General features: G+C 48.8%; 2 protein-coding genes across 3 annotated transcripts in view; one reads left to right on the top strand and one right to left on the bottom strand.

Moving 5' to 3' along the window:
- Positions 1-119: 119 nt before the first annotated feature.
- Cdc37 (cell division cycle 37, HSP90 cochaperone) lies at positions 120-12,976 on the bottom strand. 2 transcript variants are annotated; one of them, XM_034509560.2, is made up of 8 exons: positions 12,749-12,976; positions 5,027-5,305; positions 4,504-4,612; positions 4,294-4,409; positions 4,095-4,217; positions 2,668-2,850; positions 2,487-2,558; positions 120-652 (listed from the first exon to the last, which is right to left on the bottom strand). In XM_034509560.2, the coding sequence occupies exons 1-8, from the start codon at positions 12,848-12,850 to the stop codon at positions 497-499; spliced, it is 1,140 nt and encodes a 379-aa protein (XP_034365451.1). In that variant the 5' UTR covers positions 12,851-12,976; the 3' UTR covers positions 120-496. The 2 variants fall into 2 exon arrangements, with proteins under 2 accessions (XP_034365451.1, XP_034365449.1); XM_034509558.2 differs by having other exon boundaries at positions 4,504-4,759; positions 12,749-12,966.
- A 50-nt stretch (positions 12,977-13,026) lies between these two features.
- The window catches only part of Pde4a (phosphodiesterase 4A), a 60,468-nt gene continuing 52,085 nt past the window's right edge, over positions 13,027-21,409 (top strand). The window contains exon 1 of the mRNA XM_076939791.1: positions 13,027-13,140. The gene's annotated coding sequence lies outside the window, so the exon portion shown is untranslated. The remainder of the gene's footprint in view (positions 13,141-21,409) is intronic.

Raw genomic sequence — 21,409 nt, 5'->3', positions numbered from 1 at the left:
AGACACAGAGGGCCTAGGACCTGTGAATGGTGAGGGACTGGGCAAAGGCATGGCCATTAGCACTCTGGTTCTCCCCACTTAGTTCACCCTCTGCCTCAAACAGCACTGAGCCAGCGGCCTCCAGCACCTGGAACTGTTTATTGGACATTGTTGCCAGTTGCAGGACAGAAAGCTAGACAGAAGAAAAACAGTAACCATAGACCCATAGGGATAGACCTTGCCCAGATGGGGACATTTGTATCCCCAAACTGGTGGACCAACCTGGCAACTGCTGCCCCTCCCCAGACCCCCAGGACTTTGGCATAACGCTGATGGGGGCGGGGGACTGCAGACAGCAGAGCCCCTCAACCCGAAGCAGAGAATCTGATGAGTGCTGGGGACAGGCCGGAGGACAGGGGACATGGGGCAGGCCATGGGCCAGGATGTGAGGAGCAGCAGAAGTGAAGAAGTCGGGAGCTAGGGACATGGTGGCTAGGTTTCATTTTCTGGAGAAGGGTCACGCACTGACGTCTTTCTCGTTGCCCGCTTTGGGGACGGCTTCCAGCAATGGGTCCCCAGGGCCCGCCTCCTCCCCCTCCTTGGCCTCACCAGACTTGGAGTTGGGGACCCAGAGGCCAGAATCGATGCAACGCTGCATGTGATACTTGGCATCCTGTGGGGAGAGAGGACAGCAGGTGAGGTGTGCCAGCACCATGGTGCTCCACTGTCCCCTGCACCTCCTTCAAGTCTGCTCAGCACCCACTCTCCCCAGACTGTCTAAAGAACTGCAGAGGCCGGCACGTGACCGAGCAGGTGGAGCACTCGCCTAGTGTTCTGAGACTCTTCCATTCTAGCACCACAGACAACCTGATATGGTGGCACACACTTGTGAGCCCACCACTTAGGAAGTGGAGGCAGCAGGATCAGGAGTTCAAGGTCACCAAGAATACAGCATAACCTCTCCCTCTCTTTCCCTCTGGACTTTGAGGTCAGCTTGGACTACATGAGACTGTCTCAAGAAACAAAACACACACAAAGGGGGTGGTGACAGCTATAGCTTAGCAGTTAAGAGGATTTTCCCCCAAATCGTGAAGACCAGAGACTTCATTCCAGCACCAGTAACAAGAGAGGTACCCTGAGCACTCAGGGAACAGAGGCAGATGTATCTGTGAGTCCGAAGCTAGCCTGGTCTACATAGTGAGATCCTGTCTCAGAAAAAAAGGGGAGGGACGAGCAACGGATTAAAACATTTTTTTAAAAAGTATATTGGTGTCCTGCCTATGTGTGTGTGTGTGTGTGTGTGTGTGTGTATGTGTGTGTGTGTGGTGTGTGTGTGTGTGCGTGTGTGGTGTGTGTGTGTGTGTGTGTGTGTGTGTACAAGAGGGTGTCAGATCCCCTGAAACTGGAGTTACAGACAATTGTAAGCTACTGATTCATCTCTATAGCCCTTCTTTTTGGGTCTCAGTGACTGGCCCTACCAGGCCTCATCATGTTAGTAGAGGATGACCTTGAACTCATTCCTGATCCTTGTAGGTGTGTGCCACCGCGACTGGTCTTAGTGCTGTGGATGAAACACAGGGCCTCCTACACGCAGACCAGGGCTCAGCAACTCCCCTGCAGCCCCAGTCTTACCCAGCAAACCTTTCTTAGGCCACAGAGTAAATATTTCTGATTTTGCCATATAGTGTCTGGTCATAGTGAATCTGAGTTTGTAGCAGAAAATTAATCATAAGCAATGCAAAAAAAAAAAAAAAAAAAAAAAAAAAAAAGAAGCATAGGGACAGCATCTCAATTAATTACATTTGATACATAAAGGTAAGTGGTGAGCCTTCCACTGGGCTTTGCAAACTCCCTCCGAGATATGGATTCCCATGGGAGATTGCAGAATCCCTAGTACTGTGGCTAAATTAGAAGCCAGTTGACAGAACCGACAACAAGTCAAGTTTGTTAAAATTCAAACCTGAGTTGGATGCATGGTAGTGATAAGAGCCCCTGCCTAGAATTCCTCCCCGCCCCGTGAGGGGTGGGGGCGTGGCTCAGCAGCTAGATATGTATGAAGCACTGGGTTATATTCCTAGTCACCAAAAAGTAAGAATAAAAGAAAGAAAAAATGGAAAGCACAGTCTTCACTACTAACTGAGGTGTGACCAGCCGGTACTCAACAAACAGTGCTGCTGTTAGGACCGCCCTTTCTTAGAGACGCTCAGGAGGGATGAAATCTTTCCTTTTGAGAACCACACTGAGGGACAGCTGGTCCTTGTCATGCTCAGACAGGCCGCACTGAATCGCTCTGGCTCAGCTGACTAACCCTGGCCTTGGGCTTTTCTTTGGTTTTTTTGAGACAGGGTTTCTCTGTGTAGCCCTGGCTGTCCTCAAACTCAGAAACCCGCCTGCCTCTGCCTCCCCAGTGCTGGGATTAAAGGCGTGCACCACCACTGGCTGGCTGGCCTTAGACTTATAACCCTGCTCTTAGCCTCTGGAGATGACAGGGATGACTGGGGACTCACAGTGGGATCCATCTTGCTGATGGCATCTTGCAGCATCTGTACATCCTTCACGTCAAAGCACTTCTGCAGCTCCTGGGTATAGAGGGGCCTGGGTGAGGGGCCTGGGCTTGGGATGGGTGGGGGCAGGGGCGGCAATGTGCATACATCACCCTCCTCCCTCCTAGGCCCTGGGGAGTCACACCTCAGGCAGGGATTCATAGACCTCCACGGGGTCCAGGCCACCAGGGCCTAGCCTCTTCTTGCGCTCCTCCTCCTCATACTCTTTCATGGCCTTCTCTATTCGCAGCTTGGCGCGGCCCCGCACACGCTCCTTAAAGGCCTCCAGTTCATACTTGAAGCCCTCCATGTACTGGTGGTCGGCGGTCTGTGGAAGAGGGTGGGTGCTGTTCACTGCACAGTTGATATCCAGACGTTAGGGGGTGAGGCCCCTTAAGCAGCTCTTGGAGGCTCCCTGAAGCTTTTCCTGAACTCCACCATGGGTACCTCAAGGCTTGACCTTTGTCTCTTGTATTCAGCACCCGTCCTACTAGCTTGCGGGCCCACCTGCTCCAGCCTCCTGGCTCCGCTCAAGAGCACTAGCCTGGCAGCACATGTTCAGGTGTCCTCCAGCAAGTTCTTACAGACACCCCAGCTCCGGACGTCCTGCCCCGACCTGCTCTCCAGGGTCCCCAGTCTTTCAGAGGAACCAAGTTTGGTATCCATTATTCACATGACAGTTTGCAAACACAAGTATCTCCAGCTCCAGGGATCCAACCCCCTCTCCTAGCCTCTGAAGACATTTGTATGTACATAATGTACATACACTCACTCAGGTACACACAGTAACAAAAAAAAATGAAATATTTAATTATATAATATTTAGTAAAATGTTTACATTATAATATATACATTATTTAAGTAAATATTTCAAGTAAATAAATAGAAATCTTACAGGGTCAGCAAGGTGGTCCAGGGGTGAAAGTGCTTTGCCATGTAAACCTAACAACTTGTTTGACCACAGGAACCCACATAAAGGCAGAAAGAATCAACTACACAAAGTTGATTCCTGATCATATGGGTACACACACACACACACACACACACACACACACACACACACACACACACCTACATACATACTTGGTTTCTCTGTGTAGCCCTGGCTGTCCTGGAACTCACTCTGTAGACCAGGCTGGCCACGAACTCAGAAATCTGCCTGCCTCTGCCTCCCAAGTGCTGGGATTAAAGGCGTGCGCCACCACCGCCCAGCTCATACATACAATTTTTACAGATTAGAAAAGAAATGGGCTGGCGAGATGGTTCAGTGGTTATGAGCACTGACTGCTCTTCCAGAGGTCCCGAGTTCAATTCCCAGCAACCACATGGTGACTCACAACCATCTGTAATGGGATCTAATTGGTGTCTGTCTGAAGACAGCTACAGTGTACTCATATAAATAAATTAATTAATAAATAATAATAATAATAATAATAAAAGAAAAAATGAATATGGCCATATTCGGCTACTGTCATCCCCGGACCACCTCAAGCCCCCCTGATTAAGATCTGACCACAGGTTCCTAGTCAGCATGCACACTGTGGGCTTCCTGCTGGTACAGGAGCTCATTACCTTGATCTTGGTGAAAAACTGCCGGAAGCAGGCACGGGGGTCGACCTTCAGACTCTTGGCCAGCTCCAGAATAAACTGCATCACCATGGTCTGGTGAGCCACCTGCTCCATCAGTGCACATTTCTGCCAGGACAAAGATGTAGAGTGTCAGCAGGTGGCAGTGTCTGGCGTCTCTGCAGCTGGGCAAGGCTGTACTTACCTCCTCTACTTCCAGGTCAATGCACCAGATAACCAGGTAGTTGGCTGTTTCCTCACACACCAGGTGGACATTGTCTGACAGGTATTTCTGGCTGTCGTCCCAGCGGTGGAGCATGCCTGCAGGGAAGGATGTTGGGAAGATGTTGCAGAAGCCATTGGAAGCCTTTCCCTGGCCTTGACTCCTAACTGGAGGCTTTGTGCAGGAACTTACCAAAATGTTTGATCTGTTTCTCATATTTTTCAACGAAGGTCTTGTGTTTCTGCTCCCTTGCCTCCTCTGAGTCTTCCTCTGCCTTCTCAGGCTTGGTATTGACCATGCTCTGTGACAGGGTGAGAGGGCAAGTGGGCTGGGGCAAGGCAGGGGTGCGCCTGGGGTTTGGGGGCCGTGGCCGCCGCGCCCATCCTGTCCACATCGGAGGCGGTGGCGTCGCTAAGTGCATCAAGGTGGCGGAGGCATGGACGCGGGCCTTCGGGCAGATCAGAGGGTGCGGATGGGCTTCATTGGCCTCCACTAGACAATCCCAAGCTCAAACTGTCTGTCTGTCTGTCCCTCCCCTGTCCTCATCCCACCCTGTGGCTCTGCATGGCTCTCATTGTCAGAATTCTTTTTCTAGTTTCCTGGGATGGGGAGACAGGGTTGGACCTGGGGTCTTCACAGGCATATCTAGCCGCCACCACTGAACCGCCCCCAGCCAGTCTGACCGCACTCCACAGTGCTCTTGCCGGTGCCCCACCTTGCTAAAGCCGTCTTTGCTGAGCGTGTCCACATTCCAGGGCATGTTCTTCTCCTTTTTGCGCATGTCCTCCAGCTTCTGCTCCCAGCTCCGCTCCTCCTTGCGCAGCTGCTGCGCCTCAGCTCGAAGCCGCTCAAGCTCCACCTGGCCACCGCCCTCAGCCACTTCCAGCTCCTTCAGCTTGCGCTGGCACTCGGCTACCTTGCGCTTGCATTCCCGACAGCCCCGGTCCAGCTCCTCTTTCTCCTTCTGAAACTGCTCCATGCGTTCCACTCGGGCCTGCAGGCAGGGACAGCCAGCAGCTGGTCTCTTAGAAAGAACTTTAGGAGCTGGGCATGGTGGTGCTCACCTTTAGTCCCAGCACCTGGGAGGCAGAGTTGGGGGATCTCTGAGTTAGAGGCCAACCTGGCTTACAATGTGAGTTCTAGGACAAGGAATGCACAGACAAACTGGGTTGGGGGAGGGGAAGAACAACTTTGTCCCTTCATCCTGGCCCTGCAATGGCCCTGGGGCTTCAATCTCTGTACAGGACTCAACCAGGAGACACTTGTACCAAAGTCCAAACCCTGGCCTTCCAATTTCTACCCTGCTACCACGGGGGACTAGACACACCCAGGTCAGGGATACACCCTGGCTCCTTACTACAGTGCACACAGCCATGTGCTACCTGCTGGTGCCCTGCTGCCACATTTATGTTTTTTTTAAAGAGTAGCTTTAACTAACGAAAATGTCTCTGTGTGACAGAGAATGAACCTGAACTCCTGATCTTCCTGCCTCTCAAGTGCAGGAGCAAGACAGGGCAACAGGAACTGATCCTGTGGGGAAAACAACAGACACCTTGCTCATTTTAATTTTGGAAATAAAACAAACAACAACAAAAACCCAGCAACAGGTGAAGGTCAGAGGACAGTGGGCAACAGTTCTACCATGTGTTCACTTGGGATTGAACTCAGATTGTCAGGCTTGGTAGCAAGGACTCTACCCACTAAGCCATCTTGCTGGCCTCTGCTTATCATCTTGGGACACCCTGGGTTATATCACCAGCACACAAACAAAACCAAAGAAAATCCCAAGTGGAGCACCCTGTAACCAAGCACTCAGCGAAGCTGAGGCAGGAAGGCCGAGTTCGTACCAGGCCAGCCCAGGCAACTCTGCGAAATCGGTCTTGAAATAAAATTTAAGACCAGGCAAGGTAGCGAATGGCTTTAACCCAACAATGGGCAGATGAAGGCAAAAGAATCTCTGAGTATAAGGCCATCCTCGTCTACATAGTGAGACCCTATAGCAAAAAAATAAAATAAATAAGTAAATGAAATAAAATAGATTTTAGGGCCAGTGAGATGGTTCAGAAAGTAAAGATACTGGCTGCCAAGCCCGGTGATCTGAGTGGGAAGAGAAGAGACTCACCAAAGGTGTCCTCTGATCTCCACATGTGTACTGTCACACTCACTCTCTCTCTCACACACACACACACACACACACACACACACACACACACACACTTCACCAAAGCATTTGAGCTAGAGAAAACTATCTATCTATCTATCTATCTATCTATCTATCTATCTATCCATCTATCATCTATCTATCTATCATCTATCTACCTATCTATCTATCTATCTATCTATCTAGATTTTTTGAAACAGAATTTCTCTGTGTAGCTCAGGCTGTCCTAGAACCCGCTTTGTAGACTAGGCTCAGAGATCCACCCACCTTTGCCTCCTGTGGAGATTAAAGACATGCATGCCATCAAGCCCAGCAGAAAAAAAACCCTTGCATTGCAAAGTTGTTATACATGTGTGAGTGTGTATATTTATTTTGCAACTAGGGGCTGAACTTAGGGTCAAGTACTACATTCCCAGCCATTTTATTAATGCCTTAAACATGTATGTATGTATGTATGTATGTATGTATGTATGTATGTATATGTGCTCACATACATACATCACGGCAAAGGTATGTGGGCCCAGTTCCAGGGATCAAACTCAGATCTTCAGGCTTGGGAGTAGGTAAAAGCCCTTCTACTGAGCCCTTTAGCTAGCCCAATTTTGTTGTTGTTGTTTTAAATAGTCCTGCTATGTAGCCTGGAATCCACTATGTAGTTCATGTTGGTGAAGCTCCTGCTGGTTCTTTCTCCCTAGGGCTCCAGTGACAGGCAAGCACCACTATGGCCAGTTTCTCACTTTAAGACAATCCCTCGGGCTGGAGAAATGGCTCAGTGGTTAAGAATACTGACTCTTCTTCCTGAGTTCAATTCCCAGCAACCACATGGTGGTTCACAACCATCTGTAATCGGATCAGATGCCCTCTTCTGGTGTGTCTGAAGACAGCTACAGTGTACTCGTATACATAAAATAAATAAAATCTTAAAAAAAAAAAAAAAAAAAAAAAAAAAGACAATCCCTCAAAGTTGCTCAGGCTAGATCAGAGGCCACTCTGTAGTCAGGAGTCCTTGTTCTGGGAGTCCTCATGGATAGCCGGGATGACAGGTCTACACTACCAGGCAGGCACAACATTACTAAGCACTGGGTAACACACATCATGACATTGTGTGTCTTGATGTCATTTGTCCATTCGTTTATTCTTCAAGATGGGCTCTTGCATGTGGCCCAGGCCGGCCTTAAGCTCCTAGATGCAGATAATCCTCCTTAGCCTCCCAGTCCTGAGATTTCAGGTGTGTAACTTCATCTGCCTCTGGTGTAATTTACTGAACAGTGTACCAAGAGTGAAAAGTTGAACCAACATGCACGAGTGCTTGCACACTGGAAGAAAAAGCAAAGCATCAGAGAAAGAGGGTTCAGCAGGAAAGTGCAGCCAAGACTGATAAACTGAGTTCGATCCCTGGGAACTACATGGTGGAAGGAGAGAAGTGATTGTCCTCCTTACATGCATTCTGGATGCACATGTGTCACACAAACACAATTAATGAAAAACTCAAGCATTACAGTAAGGAGCACAGGAGGGAAGAGACTGCACAGGGGATGACTGCAGTAAAACTGCTTTAGTGACATGGCTCCCAGGAAAGACAGAGAAGACTATCTGTGCAAACACGAGACCTGTGTTTAGATCCCCAGCACTCAAAAATAGACTGCTGCCTGTAACCCCAGTACTGTCTGGAGCAGAGACAGGAGGATGATTGGCTCCAGGATCAGAGAGACCCTGCTCAAGAGAATGAGCAAAGTTGGGAAGCAGGACACCTGTCTCCTGTGTCCTCTATATGAACCTGCTCATGTGCACACATGACAAGTCCTAAGATACAGCAGCCCCGGCCTGCTTTCCTAAGGGGCTCTAAGGTCAGCACCTCACTGGCCCCAGAGAGCAGCAGGAAGTTGCCAGGCTGCTGGCTTCTGGAGGACCGCCACCATTCTCCCTAGTGTCCTCTGAGTAGCTGCCAGGGAGGATGAAGCTAAAAACAGGGACTGTGGTGACAGTAACCACCTGTCTAGTCAGGCCTACACAAGTGACAGGATGGCATGGGTGTCCCTTACAGAAGGGACACTGAGGTCCTCAGAATTCTGACACCATAGAGCACACTGGAAGGAGCCAGAGGAAACCCCACATTGTACATGCCTGGCCACAAAGCCTAGGAGATGGAACTGGGAACTCACTCCCCCCTTCCCCAAACCTCCACATCTTTTTTTTTCCTAGTCGGAATCTACCAGGGACTGAACCCAGTGCGGCACACTTCCTTCACATGTGGCCTGCTACTGAGCCGCACACACTGCACTCAGCCCTTTTGTATTTCATGGTTTGACCTGGTATTTCCTGACGTTGCTAAGACTGGCCTTGAATTCATGATCTCCTGCTTCAACATCCGCAGGAGCTGGGAACACGAGCCGGTACCACCAGACAAGCCAGATTTTTAAAAAATTTTAATTAACCTATTTTTGTTGTTTTGAAACAGTGTTTCTCTGTGAAGGCATAGGTGTTCTAGAATTCATTCTCTAGATCAGGCTGGCCTCGAACTCACAAAGATCCACCATAGCTCCCCAGTTCTGAGATCAAAGGTGTATGTCACTACTGCTTGGCTAATTTCAAATTTTAATTGATTGTGTGCATGGTGGCAGGAATAGATATGTGCCACCGTGTGGATGTGGAGGTCAGAGGACACCCTGCAGTTATCATGTCTCCCTCTCTACCATGTGACTACCCGGAATCAAGCTCAGGTCATCAGGCTTGGTGACCAGTGCCTCCACCCACTGAGCCACCTTGCTGGGCCCTTGCTGTTTGTTTTTACACAGGTGCTCATGTAGCCCATGCTGGCTTCCACTGGCTATATGGCAAGGGATAGCTCTGAGTTCCGATTCTTCTGTCTCTCTCTCCCAAGTGCTGAGACGACAGCTAGGCACTGTCACATCTGGCTTCAAATGTGTTTTGAAACCACAAGTCACGTAAGCAGTGATGACAGGAACTATTATCCCAAGGGCATCAGTTGTTAAATACTGAAAAACTTACAACAACTATATAGAGCACCCGGGTCGCCCTCCCATGCTCAGGAGGACCTGAAGCACAGAGCAGCCAGACAGAGCCCTCCAAGTCAGAGCACACCAGGGTCACAGACCTGAAATGTGAGCTGTCAAGCCTCTGTACTCAGAACTTATGACTCCAGCCCCCTCTCAGATGGACACAGAACATGGTAAAGTTAGAATGTACAGCAGAGCCTGCCTGTCCTCCCACATGAGCAAGGACAGACGGCCCCACTTCCCTCCTTAGTATTACAGCCATGGCAAGCCAGGAAGCAGCATCTGTACTAGTAGAAGGAAGGCCTCCCTCCCACCCAGCAGGCCCCAACTGCTTTCCAGCCAGTAGGAAGACAAACCTCTTTTTAAAACAGAAATAGGTGTTCCTGAGAATGGTTCTCCAGCTGTGTTGCTCTTCAATGCTTCCTAATACAAGGCCATGTGAGGCACTGGGCTGCACTGTTGCCTGGCAGGTGGGTTTCCCAGAAAACTGGAAGGAATAGGTGTGTAGGTGGGACTGGGAGCCGAATGCTAGATTTGGGGAGGATGGGGAAAGATTTTCCAGGAGTAACGAAAAGAGAAGCTTTCCTCAGGAAGGTGGAATGCAAAATTACTAACTGAAAGTACCTCCCCTCAGCTTGAGAGTATAGCAAATCAGGGTCCAATGAGAGGGCTCAGTGGGTAAGGGCCTGCTACCAAGCCTGATGACCTGAGTTTGATCCCCAGAACCCACATGGGAAGAGATTCCAGCAAGTTATCCTCTGACTGTCACAAGGTACCACAGTACATTTACACATTCGTAAGAATGAACACACACATGACTAAGATATAACTGAAATTAAACAAAGCGTGTAAGACACACGGGTATGTGGGTATAGACGCTTTAACTTGGGGAGCAGGTAAGGCCACTGTCTCTTTCCTGCTGCACTAGAGATGGGCTCTAGGACCTCCTGCGTGCTAGAGAAACACTCTACCACTGAAGCACATGTCCAGGCCACCCTTAGGTCTGGGTAGTACACTACTGGCCTGGAGGCAATGCTAGCAGAAGAGAGGTGGAAGAGCACGGCTTGCTCACACGTGGGGTTCTAAGGTCTCAATCTAGGGCATGTGCCCTGGACAGATTTGAAAATGTGTAGGACTTTATCTGCTTGGTGGTTGACAGGATCCCCTGTAGCCCGTGCCAGCCTCACACTTACTATGTGGTTGATGACTTTGAACTTCTGACCCTCCCGCTTCCATCTTCCCAGTGCTGGGACTCCAGGCCTGCCCCACCATGGCTAGCTGTTAAGCAGTGCTAGAGACGGAGCCCAAGGAAATGCACACAACTGAATTCCAGCCCATTTGGTTTTTGAGACAGTCTCATGTAGCCCATGCTAGCCTAGAATTTGCCCTATAGCAAGGATTGACTCTGAATTCCAGATTCTCCTACCTCCACCCCCCAAGACCTGAGTTTAAAGGTAAGCCACCATGCTCAGAAAGTAAGAGGATGTTGGAATAAGATCCAGGAGGTTCAGAGTTAAATAGGATGATCCAAACCCTGGAGAGAGGCCAATGAAGCTGGATGGGAAAGGGAGGGTAGGACAGGATGGGCTTGGTGAGCTGTTTTTTCTTCCTCCTTTCTTCTTTTTCTTTCCCCCTTCCCTCTCCCCATCTTTCTCTTTATTGCCTGACCCCAGCCCCATGCCTCCAGACAGGGTTTCACTGTGTAGCCCTAGCTAGCTATCCTGGTAGACCAGACTGGCTTTGAACTCACAGGTCTGCCTGCCCCTGCCCCTGCCTCCTGCCTCCTGGTCTGGTGAGTTTTCTTTTTTTTCTTTTTCTTTTCTTTTCTTTTGGTTTTTCGAGACAGGGTTTCTCCGTGTAGCACAGGCTGTCCTGGAACTCACTCTGTAGACCAGGCTGGCCTCGAACTCAGAAATCTGCCTGCCTCTGCCTCCCAAGTGCTGGGATTAAAGGCGTCCACCACCACCGCCCGGCTGTCTGTTGAGTTTTCAATGAAGGCTACAGTTTATACAAGAGCCAAGGAGGGCAGGATGTGGGTCTACTTATTTTATTTGAAGGAGCAGAGGTTCCGACCGGAAGTTAAGTAGGTGGGGTTTCCTGGAGTAACGGGAAATAAGAGTCCACAAGAGGTGAAAATGAGGAAAGCCATTGGAATTGGATGATGGGCAAGAATGGTGCTGGAAGTCAAATACAGAGAATAGGGGTTCTAGCTCATGTCTCAAGAGGAACTGAAGTCCCTAGTGGAGCTCTAGTCTATAACCCAGGGAAAGGGATCCTGGACTGGGGAATCCCAGCTGCAAGCTAAAATTAACGGAAACTTAGGGTAGGACACAGCCCTCATTTAGTTTGAAAGTTGGGGGTCTCTGAGCCTTAATGGAAATTCGTGCCTAAAATCCTAGGAAGTAGATGCCACAATCAAAAGTTTTGTGGGTCCCGACTCTAGGGAGTGAGGAGAGGCAGAAGGGAGGTGTGCAATCAGAAGTGGCCACATGGCTAGGCTATGAGATCACCTAACAGAACCTGGGGTCCAGACTCTGAGGAAGAATTCTGAGGAAGAACAAAAGGTTCCACACAGGATGATGGGGACCCTATACATAAGAGTCAGCTTGGGGTGGGGTTGGGGGAGTCTAGACTCTGACTAAAGTATTAAGAGCTGATAAAATGGCTCAGTGCATAAAGGCGCCTGTGGGGACGTGGGGTGACCTGAGTTCGATACCCAGTTCCAATATGGTGAGAAGAGAGGCCCAGCTTCTGCAAGTTATCCTGTGGTCTTCATATGCACGCTGTGCCACGTGCACATTAGAACACACACAATATGTAAACGTACAAACAGAAGAAATCCGTAGCACAGAGAGTAAGCCCAGAGACAAGTGAAGAATCAGGGTGAGGAATCCATGAAACCTGGGATGGAATTAAAAAGTCCAGCCCAGCATGGTGGCACATGTCTTCAATCCCAGCACTGGCAAGACAGAGGCAGGAGGATCTCTGTGAGTTAGAAACCAGACTGTTCTATATAGCAAGTTCCAGGCCAGGCAAGGCTACACAGTGAAATTTTGTTTCAAAAAAAAAAAAAAAAGAAAGAAAGAAAGAAAGAAAAGAAAAACGAGAAGAGAGTCTAGCTTGTGGAACAGGAGGTTCCAGATGTCAATAACTGAGGTCTCCCCCACCCCCACGCCAGGTGGCTTGGGTAAGAGGTCAGAACTCTAGAGCGGGGGGTCCCGGGAGTGGGGGGGAAGGGGATGAGCGCGCACAGCCCCACCTGGTGCCGCCAGCGGAAGAGGCTGGCCGTGTCTATGTTGGGGTGCGTCTCGTCCTCATCGTCCGACACCTCGATGTGATCCCAAACGCTGTAGTCCACCATCTTCGCCTCGGAGGCCCGGACTGGCTCCCCGGGTCTCCACACGGCCGGGAGCTGAACAGGGACCCACAAGGGCTAGAGAGTCCGCTCGGTGAGCCCCGCCCCTTCCGCTTCCGCCCAGGGCGCCGCGCACGACGACCCCGCCCCAGCGTCGGCGCGTGACGTTACGTCCTTAGCAACGGGAGTCAGCGGCATTGGCAACCGGAGGTCATCTTTAAAGGGCCAGGAGTACGTGGTACGGCCTTCTGGAAGTTCCCGCCGAAACCAGACTGAACATCCTTTAGAGACAAAAGGTTAGTCGCTTTGAGCGTGGTGGCCTACGGTAATCCAAGTACGCTACAGGCAAAAGCAGGTGGCTCTCTACGAGTTCTAGTTCAGCCAGGGCTACATATTGAGACTTGTCAAAAAGTCAAAGTTGGCTGGGCGGTGGTGACTCGGGAGGCAGAGGCTGGCGGATCGAGGCCAGCCTGGTCTACAGAGTAATTTCTAGGACGGTCAGGGTTGTTACACAAACGCTCTTAAAAAAAAAAAAATTCAAAATTCAAAATTGAGGCTGGAGAGGTGGCTCAATGGTTTGGAGACTGGCTGGTCTTCCAGAACACCCGGATTCTGTTCCCAACACCTACATGGCGGCTCACACGCATCTGTAAGTCCAGCCCAGGGTATATTAAGCCCCTCCAGGCCTTTGCCTACACCAGTTATGTATATGGTGCACAGATATAATTGCAGGCAAAACATTAATACACATCGTTTTTTAATTATTTATTTTATATAGTTTTTTTTAAATGATGTTTTCCATTAAATTCCCCCCCCCCCCACAAGGTCTCACTATATAGCTCTGGCTGTCTGGAATTCACTATGTAGACCAGGCTAGCTTCAGACGAACAGATCTTTCTACCTGTGCTTCCCAATGCTGGGGTTAAAGGTGTTCCCCACTATGCCAGACCTGCCCTTAAATTTTAAAAAATATTTATTTATTTGTTTGTTTTGAAACAGAATTACTCTATGGAGCCTTGGCTATCCTGGAACTCACTCTATAGACCAGAATAGCCTCGAACTCAGGACTCTGCCTGCCTCTCCCTCCGAAAATTAAATGCTGGAACTAAAGGCATACAGCAGGATTGCCTGGCTAAATAAATACATAAAAAAATAAAATTTTAAATTATATCTTAGGATCTGAAGTGATCGCTCAGCAGTTAAGAGCACTGGCTGCTCTTTCAAAGGACCCAGGTTCAATTTCCAGTACCCATATAGCAATTCACATCTGTCTGTAACTCCAGCTCCAGGAGATTTGACACTCTCACACAGATATTTGCAGACACAATACACATAAAATAAAAATAAATAAGTCGGGGATTTTTTTGTTCATTCCCCCCCATCTCCCACCCCCCCCAGACAGGGATTCTTAGTGTAACCAGCTGTCCTGAACTCAATTTGTAGACCAGGCTGCCCTCAAACTCAGAGATCCCCAGCCTCTGCCTCCTGAGTGCTAGGATTAAAGGCGTGTACCACCATGTTCGGCCTAATAAGTAGTTTTTAAAAATTACATTGTATTAATTTTGTATGTTTGTACACATGTGAATGTCAAAAACAACTTGCTGGAGTCAGTTTCCTTCCACCATGTGGGTCCCACTGATCAAATTCAGGTCATCAGTCTCTGTGCCAAGTGCCTTTATCAACGAAGCTGTCTCCCTGGTTTAAGTCCTGTAAAAAAATAAAAAAGTCTGAGTGTGTGTGTGTTAGACACGCACACCAGGGTGCACATGTGAAGGTCTTAAGATAATTTACTGGAGTTAGTTCTCTTCTTTACCTTGTGGGCCCTGCGGATTAAACTTTAGTCGTCCAGCTTTGGCAGCCAGCATCGTTACCGCTGCGTCATCTCATCAGCTCCAGTACTTAAAAAAGAAATTACATTCATTGGTCTGACACATTCCTTTAATTCCAGCACTCGGGATGTGGAGACCGCCAGCATGGTCTACCTAGTGAGTAGCAGGATAGCCAGAGCTGTAGAGAGACCGACCGTATTTCAAAAGAAATAAATATTTTATTTATTTATTTATGGGGAAGATGGTGAGTTCTAGAGTGTACATGTTGAAGTCAAATAACAACTTCCAGTTGTGGAATCAGTTTTCTTCCACAATGGCGATAAACTCATGTCTTTAGTCTCTGTGGAAAGTAGCATGGATCCTAAGGCTTGAAGACAAGCCATCCCGACTTAACCCTGCTCCAGGGTAAAAAGAAGTATTCCAGCCCCAGGGTTGGTATGTGCCGGATGTTACAGACCTGTCCTTGCGTGAGGATCAGAAACAGATGGTGATTAACACAGTCTGGGGACTTCATACTGCAACACCACCAAGCTCCACTCCCACTCGTCGGCAGCCCCTGGATCATCCAGAATCCCTCACCTAAAAATAGCTCCCTTCTCCGCCTCTGGGTGTCGCTGATGTTCAAGCAGGACGTTGTCCGAAGCTGGCAGCCCTGCCCCCAGGGCGTCCCTGAAGACACTAGACAGGGCTTTCCTGGTCCTATCTGGGGCTGTCCACAACCTCTTCCAGCTCCCCTTAACCTCTGAATTTTGGCTGCAGCTTGAAGGAGTCCATTTTTTCTGAGTTTGAGGTACTCGGGGTCTCACATCCCTTTCAGTGCTTTGATACAGGACTTAGAAACTCACGATGCATTCTGGAGCCAGGTTTATCTCAGATTAAGGGATGCATTTTGCTGTGAGGTCAGGTGGAAGGAGAGGAGTGCCATCCATTTGGCTTGGGAGGGGTCCCTTCCCAGCTTTTCCGGAGCTGTTGGAGAGGGGGCTTTCTGAAATGAAAAAAGATCTGCAGATTTGGGGTTTTTCCCGTCCAAGGAGCTGGAGGGGTGGTGGGCATAAAAACTCCCTACTCGCTGTGGCCCCTCCCCCTAGCGCTCATTCAAACTCCTGAGTAGGTGGGAAGAGCTGGGGAGTCCCCTTTCCCTCCTCCTCCTCCTCCTCCTCCTCCTCCTCCTCCTCCTCTTCCAGTCTGGCAATTCACCATAGCAGCAGGAGCTGTCTATCCCAGCCTGGACAAGCGCATGATGGACATACATCGGGAGGGTCTCCCACACATCCACACACAACAACAAAGGGTCTGGACACCCATCCCCTCCCACTGTCCTGACCCCAGGCCAGAGAGGGCGGGGCTTCTCTCCAGCCCCTTTTTCCAGCAAGGTGAGTTTTGAGATTGCCAGCTTGGGTTGGGGGCAGACATCAAGATCATGGATTTCCTCTAGCTCTCCATGAAAACAATTAGTTCATTCCACCCTTGGGTTGGTACGTTGGTTCTTATAGAGTCTCCACATCCTCTCTCTCTCTCTCTCTCTCTCTCTCTCTCTCTCTCTCTCTCCCTCCCTCCCTCCCTCCCTCCCTCCCTCCCTCCCTCCCTCTCTCTCATGACACTGGAGCTGCCTAATGGCAGGGAACTGGGACCTCCTGCGTCATCACGAAGCATTACCAGTTATGTCCAGCCCCTGGGAAAGACACCCAAACCCAAGTTACTTAGAGCTGTTTCTCTAGCTCGAATCCCGGTGTCCCACCCTCCCCCACAGCAGAATGCTATGGTGTGTCTTGTTTCTTTGGAATGTTGGTAGGAAAAATAGGAAGAGTTTGGGGGCTGGGCTAAGACTGGAGGTGGGAATCCTCACTGCAAACACCACTTAGCTGCAGTGAGATCTCGGGGATCCCAGCCATTTGTTGTGTGCTCCTGTGCTTCTATTTCTTCAGCTACTTAGAGGCTGAGACTAAGGCAGGCCAGGAGCCAAGCATGCCTTTGCTCCAAAATCCATTTTCTTGTTTATTTCATTCCTGTTCCCTAACTATGTACTGTAAACAGCAGCCACTTTGGCCAGACCATAGTTGCAGCAACAGAGAGACACTTATAGACTTAAAGGTCCCTGCTCCTGGTCGACCAGGGAGCAAGATCCATATATAAAAAAGTCTTTGTATATAAAAAAACTAGACCATCACGAGGAAAAGTCTGCCAGAAATGGAGGTGTTGGATGGCTGACATCCCAGCACTTGGTGGGTAGAGGCAGCAAGGGAGACAGGGAGTTCCAGGCTGACAATGATTACAAGGGGTTTGAGGCCAGCCTAGGCTTCAGGAGAGCCAGTCTCAAAAACCAAAAATCTCTCCTGGGATGGTAACTTTCACCTGTAATCCCAGCACTCTAGAGGCAGAGGCAGACTGATTGTTGTGAGTTCTAAGCAAACTTTGGCAACAGGATGAGTTCCAGGACAGCCAGGGACACAGCGAGACTGTCTTTAAAGGAAAAAAAAAATTCTGATGAAGTGAAAGGAAATTAAAATTCAGACCTAATTCAGATAATTACACCCCAGGAAAAAGGGTTATCATGAACCAATGAGTTGCTCTGCCTGGTTTTGTTTGTTTATTTTGTTTTGGGGGTTGTTTTTTTTGTTGTTGTTTTTTTTTGAGACAGGGTCTCAAGTTGCCTAGGCTGACCTTAACGCTGACCCTGGTGCCAGCTGTCCTGCCTTGCTATCCTCTTACTTAGGAGTTGAATCATCATTCTTAAAAAATAAGGAAGGGCCTAACAAGATGGCTCAGAGAGTGAAGGGGCTTGCCACCAAGCCTGAAGATATAAGACCCATATGGTGGAAGAGAAAACCGACCACTGTCTTTGAGCTCCACATAAACACTGCTGTGCATGCCCACCCTTCCCTTCCCCACATAAATAAATAAATATAGTCTGTCTTTCTTTCTTTCTTTCTTTCTTTCTTTCTTTCTTTCTTTCTTTCTTTCTTTTTTGTTGTTGTTTTGGAGTTTGTTTATTTCTCCAAGACAGGGTTTCTCTGTGTACAGATCCTTGGCTGCCCTGGAACTCACTTTGTAGACCAGGCTGACCTCAAACTCACAGGGATCCACCTATCTGCCTCCTGAGTACTGGGATTAAAGGTGTGCACCACCATACCCAGCTAAATATAATTTTTTCAAGTGGAGCAAAAGAAAGTAGAAAAAAAAAAAAGTAGTGTATGCCTAACCCCAGCACTCAGGCACCCCCAACAGGAACTGCAGGCCGGCCTGGGCCCTGTGTGAGACTGACTCCTAATCATACAAAGGAATGGTTATGGTCAGTTAGGAAGGTCACCCTGGAGAGAGCCTGCTGGACTCAGGAGACATGACTGGGATCTCTGGTTCTAGGTCAGTGAGGTCTACATAGAAAAACCTGTCACAAACAAACCACCACCCCAAAACACCCAGCTGACTACATTTAAAAAGCTGGAGCCATGAGGTAAATGAGCAGATGCTTCCAACTGGATGCCCAGGAAAAGCGGCTACAGGAGGTGAACTCTGCCAACACACGGCCGTCTAATCCACACGAAGCTAATCTCCTACTGAACATGTGTACACAGTAGAGACTGGGATCCTGGGTATTGAGGGACTGAACAAGGATTTATACTCGGAACCCATTCCATTTCTCTTTGCAGTGTTGGGATTGGAACCCAGGGCTTTAGGAGGAGTTGGGTGCTGACACTAGGCATACCCACCCCAGAACCTGCATTTTAATTCCTTCACTAATATACTAATTATGCATGATAACTAGTACAGTATTTTTACACATGCACATAAGGCAGTGCATTTTGATCAAAGTCACCCTCCCTTGACCCCTCTCCCCACTGACCCCCTCCTTCATGTCTTTCATTGCTTTTTTGATCCAGTGAATTTCGTTACAGTTGCTTAAAGGAACATAGGCACCTTACCTTACTGGCAGCAGCCCCTCTAAAGAAACATCTCTCCTCCCCCAGCAACCACTACCTGCTTATAGATTCTCAGGAAAGAAAGGGATCCACAGGAGACCCAGCCCCAATGTTTGAGACAAGGGGTCACTATGTAGCCTAGGGTGTCCCTGAACTCATGATCCTCTTGCCTCTGTCTCCTTATTGCTGGGATTCCCGGTGAGTACAATCACACTGGGCTCCAGATTTACATTAAATTATCTCATAATACATTGTCAAGGTATTTGCTTGTGTGTGTTTACACACTCACCCAAGTGCAACAGCAAATGTGTTGAGGTCTGAGGACAGCATAAGGGAGTCAGTTCTCTCCTCCCATGTGGGTTCCAGGATTGAGCTGAAATGCCAGCAAACACCTCTCTCTGTACGTTAAGCCATCCTGCCAACTGCAAACTTGCATCTTTAACTACTGCTTCCTGCTACATCCACACACATGAATCCCAAACAAGCACATGCCAGGCCATTCGGCCATCCATCTAGCCTGTGCCCAGTCCAGTGATACAGTGCTTTTCTATCCATTTTATAGTTTGCATAGCTGTCCCAAGGCTGTGCTCTCACCTCAACTGGGCAACACACAGAATAGCCCATGAGTACATGCCTAGCTGTCCAGGAAGCTACATGCAAGTGTAAACACAAGTAGGCATGCCCAGGTTCGTGAGAGCCTTTCACAGGCTTGCATCTGCTCTAGGTATGGAGCCATGGAGAGAGCTAATGCTCGGGGCTGTGGTGAGACTATGGGCTCCAGGTAGGGCTAGTGACTAAAGACTGGTGCTGCAGTACCACAAGAAAGTACCATTGAGAATAGTTCCTCTTAGTGGTCTACAGTGCAGTGGCTGGGGGTAAACAATTCATAACTGCCATGGAGACTGATGATGCCAACCACTGACTGGACAGGACACACACACCACAGAGCAGACAGACTCTCAAAGCCCAGTGTGGCCTGCTGTACTCTCTGGACACCTTTCCATCCAGGCTACGGTCCAGAGAAGGAAGGCTTAGAATCCTCACTCCTCCCTTGTCTGGATTTTTCTCCAGACTTCTATTTGCACAGCTTTATATCTGAGTGGACAGAGCTGGATGTGGTAGCTCACACCTTTAATCCCAATATTCACGAAAATCCAGATCGATGAGACTTGGAAGTCAGTCTGGTCGATATGCTGAATTCTAGACCAGTCAGGACTGCAGAGAAGAGATCCTGCCTACAAAAAGCACAGACAGCTATTTGGACAATGGTAGGGGCCTTGTCTCTACCCCCTCCACTCCTTTCTTCATTTTATTCCCTAAAGGCCTGGGTTTTGTTTTTTTGTTGTTTTGTTTTGTTTTGTTTTGGAGACAGGGTTTCTCTGTGTAGCCCTGGCTGTCCTGGAACTCACTCTGTAGACCAGGCTGGCTTCGAACTCAGAAATCTGCCTGCCTCTGCCTCCCAAGTGCTGGGATTAAAGGTGTGCGCCACCACCGCCTGGCTAAAGGCCTGGGTTTTATTTGTTTGAGACGAGGTCTTGTCTGCTGGGATCATAGGCATGCACCATCATGCCCAGTTTTATATGGTCCTGAGGATGGAGCCCAGGGCTTTGGTACATGAGAGGCAAGCATCCTATCAACTGAGACACAGCCCCAGGTGCATACATTCTTAGTGTGTACCGTAGGTTGCTAGAAGCATTTGCTACAGGGGATTTACATGACCTTGGAAAATGCCAGTGCAGACAGAGCCCATGCTCAAGAGGATCAAATATTCCAAGGGCCGGGGTGTGGCTCAACAGTAGAGCTGCTGCCTAGAATCCCCTAGTGAGGGGCTAGGGTGTGGCTCAGTAAGAGAGCCCCTACCTAGTATGTAGGAGACCTTTGGTTTCATCTCCAGTGCTGAAAGATAAAGGGGGTGGGGGTGGGGAAGACAGACAATAATTCATAGCTGAGAGGAAATGGCACATGTCTTTAATCAGAAGGCAGAGGCAGGTGGATCTCTATGAGTTTGGGACAAGCCTGATCTATAGATTTCCAGGGCATCCAGGGTTACACAGAGAAACCCAGTCTTGAAAAACCAAAATAAACATATAAATAAATTGACAATAAGCCATATAACTTATTGCAATAGTATAAGCCTAAAGCAGAGCAAACTAAATTGGCCAACAGGTAAAGCTGCCTGTCACACTGTAGTGGTGAATTAGTTAAACTGCTTTGGCTCCAAGCAGGTCAAGCATAACTGCACCAAGAGCTCTCTGGATTCGAAAATGGAAGACACACATAAGCCAGCTGGTTTTGATATGCCCTGACTAGCTCAATTGCTGGACACTTCTAAACCTCCTCATGGCTAGCAAACACTTCCCTCCAATATTCCTGAGTTAACATCTTTTAAAATCTGTATTTCATCTCTGTTCCTTCAGACCCAACCAGGGAAGTGGCCCCTAGGAAGTGGCAATTCTTTATTACCAATCAAAGCCAACTGGGGGCAGAGTCCTTCATGTCTGGAAGCTCGGCTTTAGGAGCTGAATTAAGACAAAGCATCAGAACTAATCCCCAGCATCTCACAGATGAGAAGACCTGAGTTTGCTCCTGGTATTCCCATGGGGGGGGGGGGGAGCAGAAAACTGACTCCTGAAAGTTCTTCTGCAGCCTCTACATGTGGACAGTGGCACATGTGTGCACCCACACTCACACATGTGTGTGCATAATTTAAAAAGTAGTTTAAATTTTAAAAGTTAGCTAACACCAACAGGGTGAAGGGATCCAGGATTAGAAAGAACACAGAATACTTTGACACACTTTCTAGATGGTAAGAAAAGCAC

Source organism: Arvicanthis niloticus, chromosome 8 (genome assembly GCF_011762505.2).
Source record: "Arvicanthis niloticus isolate mArvNil1 chromosome 8, mArvNil1.pat.X, whole genome shotgun sequence".
Lineage (NCBI taxonomy): Eukaryota > Metazoa > Chordata > Mammalia > Rodentia > Muridae > Arvicanthis > Arvicanthis niloticus.
The sequence above is the reverse complement of the archived record's forward strand: the minus strand, read 5'-3'. Positions and strand labels throughout refer to the sequence as shown.

Bases quoted from the DNA above. Each gene is read 5' to 3' on its own strand.
- Cdc37 (XM_034509558.2), bottom strand. From the start codon at position 12,850: ATGGTGGACTACAGCGTTTGGGATCACATCGAGGTGTCGGACGATGAG. The intron at 4,410-4,503 runs GTAAGTTCCTGC...CCTTCCCTGCAG, and splicing joins GAAACAGATCAAACATTTTG to GCATGCTCCACCGCTGGGAC. The intron at 653-2,486 runs GTGAGTCCCCAG...CTCTCCCCACAG, and splicing joins TCAGCAAGATGGATCCCACT to GATGCCAAGTATCACATGCA.